General features: G+C 33.0%; 1 protein-coding gene across 1 annotated transcript; it reads left to right on the top strand.

Annotated features, from left to right (window-relative positions):
• LOC107135266 (olfactory receptor 10AG1-like) lies at positions 1–1,965 on the top strand. The gene is made up of 2 exons (XM_015477172.1): positions 1–18; positions 1,021–1,965. Exons 1-2 carry the CDS (start codon positions 1–3, stop codon positions 1,963–1,965), a joined length of 963 nt encoding a protein of 320 aa, XP_015332658.1.
• The last annotated feature ends 9,975 nt before the right edge of the window (positions 1,966–11,940 follow it).

The following is an 11,940-nucleotide window of genomic DNA, read 5'->3' as shown; positions in this document are numbered from 1 at the left end:
ATGTTCTTAATTTTATCTGTTAAGCTTTCCCAGAGAGGAAGAACACTTAGGATTTCCTTTTCTCAACACTATGAAACTGAATAATATGTATAAATTACAATTTCAAAGATCTTACATGGAAATACAAATTCATTATCCGAAAGTAAATACTATAACAAAGTATCTGATTATCAATATATTATTATTTCTAATAATAAATTTACCAAAATATACAGAAAATCAAAGAAGATCACAACTTGGGAAATACCAGAAAAAAAAAACTATAACTCATATGAACAATCTACATTCATATAAGAAAATTATTTAGATATAATTTAAAATATTTACTTCCATTCCCAGCTTTCCCGGGGAAAGGAAAAAAAAAAAAAAGGAGAGAATTAAATTACAGAAGATGGGAGGGGAGGGGAAGGGGAATAGTAGAGGATAGGAAAGGTAGCAAAATACAACAGTTACTAATATGGCAATATGTAAAAATGTGGATGTGTAACCAATGTGATTCTGCAATCTGTATACGGGGTAAAAATGGGAGTTCATAACCCACTTGAATCTAAAGTATGAAATATGAGATGTCAAGAGCTATGTAATGTTTTGAACAACCAATAAAAAATATTTACTTGAAGAATAAAATATACTTTTGAATTGATGATAGTAGAAAATAGATATGATAATATAGATATGAGAATAGATATCAGAATTTATGACAAAATATTGCAACTTAAAGAAATGAATCATTGGTATCATTTTTGTACATTCAGATTCTAAGATTCTGGATATTCAACCAAAATTAAAAATACCATTATTATTAAAGAAACTCTTACATAAAAAGGCTAAAATTTTTCATATGGGTGCATTTATAATAAAAATATGCAGAACTATAATCTTAGAGTACCAGGAAGCGAGAGTTTTTGTTCTTCTGTGGAACAGGGATATCAGAATATTAACAATCATTGGATTATACTCAAGAACACTAAAACCCAAGAAAGTGAAATGACTTGTACTTTGGTTAAATCTTTCCCACAGATGAAGCATGAGGAGATAGAAGCAGATGACAATGTCTCCACAGTGGTGCAGTTTGTTCTGCTGGGATTTTCTGAATTTCCAAACCTCCAAGGCCTTCTAACTGCAGCGTTCTCCATCATTTACATGGTTATCCTCATTGGGAACAGTCTCATAGTCATAATAACAAGGCTGGACCCTGCACTGCACAAACCCATGTATTTTTTTCTGTCACATTTTTCTATGCTGGAAATCTGTTATGTTTCAGTCATACTCCCCAGGTATCTGGTCAGTCTTTGGACTTGTGATAGGAGCATCTCCCTACTGAGCTGTGCTGCCCAAATGTGCATCTTCCTTGCACTGGGAACTGCAGAATGTTTCCTTCTGGCTGTGATGGCCTATGACCGCTATCTGGCCATCTGCAACCCTCTGCACTATCCTCTCATCATGAACCCAAGGAAGTGCCATTTACTGGCTGCTGGCTCCTGGCTAGGGGGAATAACAGTCCAGATAGGGCAAACATGCTGGATATTCTCACTGCATTTCTGTCATTCTAACCAAATCAATCACTTTTTTTGTGACCTACCCAATATTCTTAAGCTAGCCTGTGGTGATACTTCAGTGCATGAGGTGTCTGTCCATGTAGTAGTGATATTGGTTGCTACAGTACCTTTTATATTGATACTTGTCTCTTATATCAAGATCATTGCCACTATTCTGAGGTTGCCTACAGCCCAAGGACGTGCTAAGGCATTCTCCACTTGCTCCTCTCATCTGCTGGTTGTAGTTTTATTTTTTGGGTCTGGTTCCATTACCTATTTCAGTCCCAAATCCAACCATTCTGCAGGAACTAACAAACTGCTCTCTCTTTTCTACACCATAGTGACTCCCATGTTCAATCCTGTGATATACAGCCTCAGGAATCAGGATGTGATTGCTGCACTCAAAAGATTATTTCTTAAAACATAGTTTTCTGAGATTACTTGAGGTTGTTTTATCTTATTGTCACAGTTATAAGAGAAATATTTCAACTCTCTGAATTCTCATTTTGAGAGGATAATGATGCCTTCAAGCTTGTGATGTATTTTTGTTATGCTGAAATTGTAGCTTGAAATTTACTCTGCACACAAATATAATTGACAGGATCATCTATCTTCAATTATGCTCACCTAGAGAAAATATTTTCTCCTATATAAAGTTTTAATTTGCATCACACTTACCCTATAAATAATATAAGCAGAATTAAAAATGGATGCATGTCTTATAGTTAAATGTAATAGAAAATTAAATAGTTCTAAATGTCTATACCTATGTATGCTGACAATTGTCTTTGGTCGTGGAGCATGTAGAATAGTAGCTACCAATTGCCATTGATAATGAATGCTTTTCATGAAATGATTAAATAAGTGAATTGATAAGTGAATGTTACTTTGGTTTGCTATAGTGTTCTAGGGGAAAACACACATACACACACACACACACACACACATATATATATATACACACACATATATATTGGCATCATAAGCAATGGAATGATTATGTGCAAATGTGGAATAAATACTTCCTGCATCACAGCCTTCCCAAAGCTTAAGTGCATTTACAGCTCTTCTTAGTAACTCTCTGAGAGAGTTTCTGATATAATACAATTTCCTTTGTCAAATGGTTTTATATTTTCACATATTTCTTCACATTTGATATAATTTCTCCAAAATATTTTTACTTTAATTTTTTTTGTTTCTCTCTTTTCCACTTTCCAAATCCACTCCTATACCTTTGCATATTTTGTAAAGAATGCACTTTCATGAAAATGCAAAGGAAATGTTGGAAGCTATTTTTAGGATTTTGTGAAGTCCACAGGGTTGCATTTCTTTATCTAATCTTTCATACCTTTAATAAATTCTAAATTGTTATGAACTATTTGAACTGATATTATAGAGAAAAGTTTCTATCAATAGAACCATAAATGTTCATCTACCCATACCTGATTCTCAAACAATCAGCTCTTTTCATTGATTGTTCTTTAATGTTGCTTCACTTAACTGAAAATTATTCTATTCTATAACTTTTGTACATTTGTAAACATGTATAAAAGAGTGTTACCTCCTGTACTCTACATAGTTATATTTCTCCTTCATTGATTCTTACGCACTTGTAAATATCTGACAAGATTTTTTTACATATTGTTGTTTACAGTGTTGATATAAATATGTATACATATATCACTTGCCAATTAATGTTTTATAGTAAAACAAGAATTTGGCACTTGGTTCATGAGAATGACATTGTTGATATGTCTGTAATGATAAAGATGAAGATTATTGCAGTGGTTCATTTTTCAAAATTTAGTGAATCAGGATAAATAATGTCATGGATACACAGTTTTCCTCAGAGTTCAGAAAACTGAATTTTATTCTTCATTTTTGTGAGGAAGTGTTGACTCATTAAATTTCATGTAAGTATGTTTTCTATAACATTTATAATTATCAAAATAGTGACAATGTATTCTTTCTTAACTCCCAGGACTACTATAAGGTACAAATATCTACCTGTAATGGAAGTAGCAAAAAAAAAAATATTCAAAAAACTTTATTAAAGAAAATAAAATTGTTGCCTGTATTTTGATAAAATTTTTGGAGGAATTATTAGCTATGTTGTATTTTATATTTGAATTCATTGAGATAATCATTCAAAATAAAGAGATATTACACATTATCAGTTACTCAGAATAGTAAGCCCACTCATTCACAACAATTAGAGTAATTACATATTTTCACTAATGCTATAAGTTCAGCATTGCAATATGTTCTTTGCCCCTAGTAAGATACTATTTGAAATCAATATGTAAAACCCATCAATTAACATGTACAGATTAGGTCTTGAGTCCTGAGGAACTTAAATAGCAATACCACAGGTGTAATGTTGTCCAGTGCATCAGAGATCAAATGAAGATCCTAAATAAATAGTTCATCCTTTTCATTGGGATATTGTGATAGGAAAAGTGTTCCCAGAGATGCTCATATCTTACATCTTATGACCTCTGAAAATACATTTTATGACAAGTGTCCTTTGCACAGATGATGAAGTTTTAAATCTTAAGACAGAGAAAGCATTCAGACGCAATCTAATCTCATCTAATCTGATCTCTTCTTAAGAAAAAGAAAAAAGCAAGGCAAAAAAATAGAATGCATATGATGACATTATAAGTAACAAGATGTATATATATATATATATTCATAATAATTTGTTCATTTGTGAAATAAACTTAGTTTTAGAGACTATCAATGTTATTAAAAGTTCTGCTAAGTCCCAAGATCTTCCGGGTGTATTGGTGTGTCAGACAACCAGAAGGCAAACGGTTTAGTTCCACTGTAAATCCAAAGTCCTCAGAACAGAAAGAGCAGATGGATAAGTTCCACTCAAGGGTGAATAGGCCAGAAACCCAGGAGAAGCTCACACCTCATTCAAATCCAACAGATGAAGAAAAGCTCTGGCTGTAGTTTGGAGAGAGAACCTTTGCTGTATGTCATCTTCAACTGACTGGAAATGGCTTTCCCACATTAGGGAGAATAATGTGCCTTGATCAACAGAACAATATAATGCTAATCTTATCCAAAAACATCCTCAAGGGAAAATATCTCAATAATGTTTTACCAAACATCTGGGCACCCAATAGCCAATTTCCAATTTAACATATAAAATTAACCTTTACAGTAAACAATTAGGTTTAGCATCAGTGTGTGTGAAATGTCTATTTGTAACCAGATTCTTTGTGTCCTTTTAATCAGTGAGCTGGGAAGCCTATTCAATGAGCTGTTTATACTGGATATTATATTTTCCAATGCCATATGATTATTTTCCATGAATTCCAATTCCTTTGTGAATTTCATCATCCTTTTATCATCATTTCTCTATTTTTAAAATCATTTCTTGAAGATATTTAAAGCCCTTAATTGTGGAATCTTGTATTTGTTCTTAGCAAATATCCTCTTGCTAATGGATCAGAAGGAGTTTCCTATTTTTATATTGAGAAATTTAATTAATTTATTATTTGTAATATAGTTTTACAAGTTCCTTTCAGTTCTGGGTGCAACTGAGTGTTAGAACACTTGTCTATCAGGTATAAGACCCAAGATTTGATCTTCAGTACAAAGAAGAAAGGAAAAAAACACAAAGGTTCTAAGATTTGATACATAGAGGAAAAGTAAATAAACTGATATTATATTTTGAAAAATATGAGCTTATAAAAAATATTGGAATTCCACCAATGACACTTAGCACCTAAATTTTATTGTTTTAGTAGAACTATGGATACAATTTGTATTCAAGCAATTCTGTTGATAGTAAAAACCTGCCTACACTAACTGTTATGGTTTTGCTATCATCTCAGGATCTCTGACATAAGATGCTTCTCTCTGACTGGTTCCCTTCTCACAAAACTCCTGTGGATGCCAAATACTATAGAAACCTGTAATTGGTTCACCCCTTAAGGACTACAAAATACATAACATATTCAGTATAGGTGATTGTAAGTCACATTATTGAGCTTTCATAAGATGACTGACACAATTTAAATATAACAGACACATTTTAAAATATTTGATTATTTTCAAACAGTCTCAGCAATCAAGAAAGCCTTTTGTAAAATTCCAAATTTTATTAAGAACACCACCAATAATGCCAAAAATAAAAAGTAACCATTTAATCTGTAATGAACAACAAATGTATTACTGTCCCCAATAAGCTTTTAGAGAAGAATCACAATGATATAATTCCCATTGTCTATTACCTAGGTGTCAGTTGAAAGAGTACATGCTTAAAATTCAATTATTAGCATTCCTATAAAATGCATGTAAAAGCCCCAGTTTTAATTGTAAAACAATTTACCTGGGCAATCAGAAAGTAGTTATTTCCTGGACAAGTTGTTTCTGTGACCATGGGGCTGACCTGAACGCTGCAAAAATTCAACTTTTATGTATCTGACAGCAAAAACCACCAAATTGTGTCCCCAATAGGTGAGGAAAATGTATTTACCACTTTTTCTTGTTTTTAAAATGTAATCAATTTTGTGTCACTCTGTGGCATAGCTTCTGTAGGTGTCTAAAATATCTTTTGAGACAATGAGATGGCTGAGTGATTGAGGTGATGGGCTGCTAAAACACTTTTTGCTTAAATTCATTTTTACTCTTTTTTTACAGATAAAAGAACAAATGCACGATTGCCTACTTAGTAGTTTGAATTAATTTATTTTCTTACCAATGATATTCTTGTTATGGTATTGAGGAGATTTTATTGAATCTCAGTATTTTGATTGATCATTTTCTTAAATCCATTTAAATGTAAAGACCCACAGTTTACTCTCATCCTGTACCTTCACTCACCTGCCTTTTATCTTCCCTTTTACATTTCTCTAAAAGGAATTATTAGATTATTAAAAGAAATGATCAATGTAAATTCTAAAGGCTTCAAATCTGTTTCCAATGATCCATTCTCACACCTGATATTTATTGATGTCTATTTTTCTCATTTTTTTTCTTTGTGTGTTTGGAGATGGATACTCATTATGTTGCCCAGTCTAGTCTCAAACCCAAGGATTCAATGATCCTTCTGCCTTAGCAATACCACATTACTGCTGCCACTACACTTGGATTCCTCATTAGTTTTAATTCTAATTCATAGACATTTTAAAACACAATTAGCTAGAGTATGTTTAATTATACCACTACATTCATAGTTTTAAAAGACGCATCATATTACTATCTATTGAATGAATTATGAAAAGAATAGAAAACTGTTCTATAATTCGTGTTCTAATTCACACAATTTATTTCTTACATACATATATGTGTGTGTGTGTATATATATATATATATATATATATATATATATGTATATATGTATATATATATATATATATATATATATATATATATATAAAATTTGTTTTATCCATACATTAATTTATATTTCCTTCAAATCTCTCAGCCAGCTCTTGTGTCATATTGAAGTAAAAGTATAAGCGAAATTATACACTAATCCCTGCACACAGGAAACAAAAACATCCAATGATAAACATTGTTACTAATCAGAAAAATAAAATAAACATGCCACCATGAAATTTTAACTACTAAATTTTGGTATATCTTTTACAATTTCTGTTTGACAGAAGTTAGGGCATGGTATCTTATTTGATTATTTGTATTTTTGTTTTTATAAAATAATTTTATAAATGTATTAAATTATTTTTCTCTTTCCATCAATATAACACTTCAGCATATTAGAATTATCATAAAAGGAAAGCAATAAAGAGGTTGAAATTGACAGGTGAAAAGGAGAACTTGGTCACTGAATTTATTCTACTCGGTTTTCTAACTTGCCCTGAACTCTAGATTGTTCTATTTCTTGTATTTCTCATATTATTGGTATGGATTGATGCTGTCAATCAGGAGTGATCCATACCTTTAAACCTTGTATTTTTTCCTAAGTAACTTGCCCTTTTTGTTATTCCTCAGTCTTTGTGCCCAAAATGCTGATCAATTTCCTCTCAAAGACCAAATATATTTCCTACTATGGGTGTGCCCTGCAGTTTTATTTTTCTGCACTTTTGCAAATATTGAATCCTTTATCTTAGCTGCCATGGCATATGACTGCTATGTTGTCATCTGCAACCCTTTACTCTACACATGCATGATGTCACGGGGCATCTGCATCTGTCATCTGGCCGATCATCTTGTCCTGCTTTGGAGGCAACATGAGCTCCCTGGTTCACATATCCTTTGCCTTTATTCTGAAGTACTGTGACAAAAATGTCATTAACCACTTTTTTTTTTTTTGACCTCCTGCCCCTGCTTAAGCTCTCCTGCACAGACACATCAGTTAATGAGTGGTTCCTCTCCACATATGGCAGCTCAGTAGAAATTATCTGCTTCTTCATCCTCATCACCTCCCACTTTTTCACCCTTCACTCAGTCTTAAAGATCCGCTCTGCTGGTGGGAGGAAGAAAACCTTTTTCTACCTGTGCCTGTCACCTGACCCTGATAAAATTATTTGTATTCTACACCATTATCATCAAATTGCTGAATCTACTGCTTCCTAGTTTGAGGAATAATGATGTAAGAGATACAGCTAAGAAATTTTTAAAATCAAAGATAGTTTCTTTGTGAGATATGTGTTTCAAGATTAAGCCAAGTTTTCAAGTAAAAATTCTTATTAGGAATTTGCAACAACTCTACCAGGAAAGACAAAATGTCTGATTAACCTGTCGCTCTCCTTCTATAAATGTGCTATCAAGTACTGTTTTATTCACTGACATCGGTAGATATGTGCACAGCAAAAAATGGAAAAGAGATCACAGATATGTTCCTTATCTAAAAATATTGAAAGTTACAAATAAAATAATTTAAAATGAGAACTTTAACATATGTTAAGATAACCTTTAGAGGAGCATCTTTGCTGCTCTTCCTCATATTGACTGTGGTCACCCTATGGTTCTCAGCTAACAGACAGTCCAAGCTACTGTCTCATAATTGACACCCTGGTGGTAATGAGTTGAGACTTTATCAAACACCTTTTAGTTGCTGGTGGTGCTGGGATAGGACCCAGGGTCTCACAGATGCTAGGCAAGTGTTCTACCACTGAGCTACTCCTCTATTTGGGTGTAGCTTGTTTTAAATTCAGGAAAATGCATTTCATAATCCCAAGTTATAAGTGAACATTAAAAAGTTTTAAAATTGCTTTAATGGAATAAACTGTTAAATTATTATTAGTTTGGAATTTATGTTAAAATGAGTTGTATCATGTTGCCTACATGAATAGAGTAAATACTTCATAAAAAGTGCGAATGGCGTTCAGGTGTGACTTATAGAACATCTCCTTCACAAGGGTAGATTACTAAGTGAGAGAACCAGCTTTCCTTGACTTGCATGCCTTTTGGTATCTGGCTACTCAATAGCATTTTTAACAAGTTAGTCAATATTTTTTTTTCCTTTAGTTAAAATACATGCAAAATGGTGATCATTAATTTTTAGATGGTTCACTGAATTAACAGTTAATTGCTGAGAATAATATCTGGGTAACTTTAAGCACTTAATAACTGTTTCAACATATCTCCCTCTAATTTATTTATTTTTTTAAAGAGAGAGTGAGAGAGGGAGGGAGGGAGAGAGAGAGAGAATTTTAATATTTATTTTTTAGTTTTTGGCGGACACAACATCTTTGTTTGTATGTGGTGCTGAGGATTGAACTCGGGCCGCAAGCATGCCAAGCGAGCGTGCTACCTCTTGAGCCACATTCCCAGCCCCCTCCCTCTAATTTAAATGCATGCATACCATAGGAATTCCACCTTTATGTATATCTATAAAGCACCAAATAACAAGGCAATTAATAAATAGAAGTATGACCAGTTGAAGGGAAATAAGGACGGCCAGAAGGACATGGAAAGAAGCCGTGGGGATTGAAATGGAAAAAGAATATATTTCTTGCATGTATGTTTATATCACAGTGAACCCCATAATTATGTATTACTATAATGCACTCATAAAAGCATTAAAATATTTTTTGTCTGAATATATTCTATTTATACCACTTCAGTTTTCTTTTGTTATGTAATCATTTTCCTGGAAAATGTGTTAAGATAACCATGAGAGGGGTAACTTTTGTGCTCTTCCTTATGTTAACTGTGGTCACTCTGTGGTGTTCAGCTGACAGTCTATGCTACTACCCCAAAACTGACACCATGATGATATGGATAGAAAAACACCCTCATCTTATTCTCTTTCCTTCTCCCTGTAGTCTCTGAGCAGGTCATGTGGTGTACACTGAACTTTGTTTGGCTCATTATCAGTTAATGACTGAGAGAGCTAATTTGTTAAAATATATAACTGGCATGGCATAGAGCTATCTGTTCCATTTTTGTTGATTGAGTCAGTTAAATGACAGTGAAATGCCAAAGGGAGAATAAAGAGCCACATGTCTCTAAAAGAAATGTGTCCAAAGTATATAGCCATCTTAAATATGACAACACGGTCATTGACCCATGTATAATTCTGAAAGTTCTCATTTTAAATTATTTTATTTTTAAATTCCAACATTTTTAGTCAAGGAACTTATGTGGGATCACTTTTCCATTTTTTGTGGAACACATATCTACTGTAGTCAGTGAATAAAACAGTATTTGAATAGCACATATATAGAAGGAGAGTAACAGGTCAGTCAGACATTGTGAATGCAGGTCGACTTCTGGAACCTTTTAAAGTAGTCCAATCTAATTAGATTCCCACAGTGGAAGATCAAGATTCAAGTTATATAGAGAAGTTTCTTACATTTTTTTTTCTGGGAGGGTTCTTGCAAAATATCAAAAGTCAAACTATCAGTAAATCTTAATTGTTTGAAGAATGAATATGGATATCAGCAAACTAAATTATTTGTAGAAAAATTCAGAACTCTGCTGTATTTCAACAAATCATTATTCATGCATAATTCTTAAAGGATTAATTTTTATATGTATGTACACTGCTAGTATAAAAAAAATCCTTCAAGGGCAGTGTGCTTCTACTCTTTTACACTATAGTCCATTATCAACAAGCTAAAATAGTTAATAGTAAATACTTGGTAAACAAATACCTTTACAAATTATTTTATTAGTGACTGTAGGGAACATGAAAAAAGGAAACACAAAAATCATTCTTAAAACTTTATTCTTAATTGAATAAGTAAAGCTTAATTTGAAATGAAAATACTGTTTTGGTCAGCTTTTTCACTGCTGAGAATTAAAGACCTGACAAGAACAATTTTAAAGGAGGAAAAGTGTATTTAAGGGCTCAGGGTTTCAGAAGTCTCAGTCCATAGAGGGGTGGGTCCATTCTTTGGGGCTCAAGTGAGGCAGAACATCATGGAGAAGGAGTATGGCAGAGGGAAGCTGCTCACATGATGACTGGGACACAGAGAAAGAGAATCCACTGGGTAGATATAAAATGTGTCCCTTAAACAGAGCCCCCAAAGCCCACTTCCTCTAGCCTTCAGTTACCACTCAGAATCCCATCAGAGGATTAATTCACTGATTACCCAATCATTTCTCCTATAAACCTTCTTGTAATGTCTCACATAAGAGCTTTTGGGAGACATCTTACATACAAACCATAGTAAGTAATAAAAGGAGAGAATGTGAATTATTCATACAATCAGAGAAATGTGGATAGATGGCATGTGGATGGGAAATGGGATTATGACAATACTGGGTGAAAGTGACCCTTAAAGCTTCCACAAAAATTAATGTTTACACCATTATTTAAAATAGCTTGAAATTGATGAAAGGGCAAATAAAACGTACTATACACATAAAAGAAAAATTATTTAGCTATGAAAGGGAAGAAAATTCTGTTACTTGCTATGCGAAGGATAGATTTCAAAAACTGGTAAAACAAGTGAAAAAGCAACACAAAAGGCCACATATTGTGAAGTTCTCCTTATAGTTGACATCCAGATTAGGGGAACACATGGGTTTAAAAAGTTCCTCTCCAGGGACTGAGGAGAGGGACTAGTGGAGTGACCACTAATGGGCCTGAATTTCCTGCAGAAGGGATGAAAAATGTCCTGCAAATAGAAGGTAAAGAGTGCATAGCCTTCCAAACAGTCAAATCCACAAATGTGCTAACTTTAAAGTGTAAAATGTATAGTATATGAATTATATCTCAATAAAAACAATTGGATGATGAAGGATAGTGCTGAAAAAATGAAAGAAAAGATGAACAACAGAAAGAAAGTGCAAATGATTAAATAAGGGCCTATTAGTTTTATTGATTCAACTTCATCAGGACAAGGAAGATGCAGATTATATTTTATAATGTAAAATAGGCACATATTCTATGTATTCTATAGGACAAATTAGTTTGCCGTTTTCATTCTGACATATATCACTCAGTGACTATTTTCAAGATTTCAGTGCA

The sequence above is a fragment of the Marmota marmota genome, unplaced genomic scaffold (assembly GCF_001458135.2).
Source record: "Marmota marmota marmota unplaced genomic scaffold, marMar, whole genome shotgun sequence".
Lineage (NCBI taxonomy): Eukaryota > Metazoa > Chordata > Mammalia > Rodentia > Sciuridae > Marmota > Marmota marmota.
Note: the sequence above shows the minus strand (reverse complement) of the source record. Positions and strands in the feature narration are given on the sequence as shown.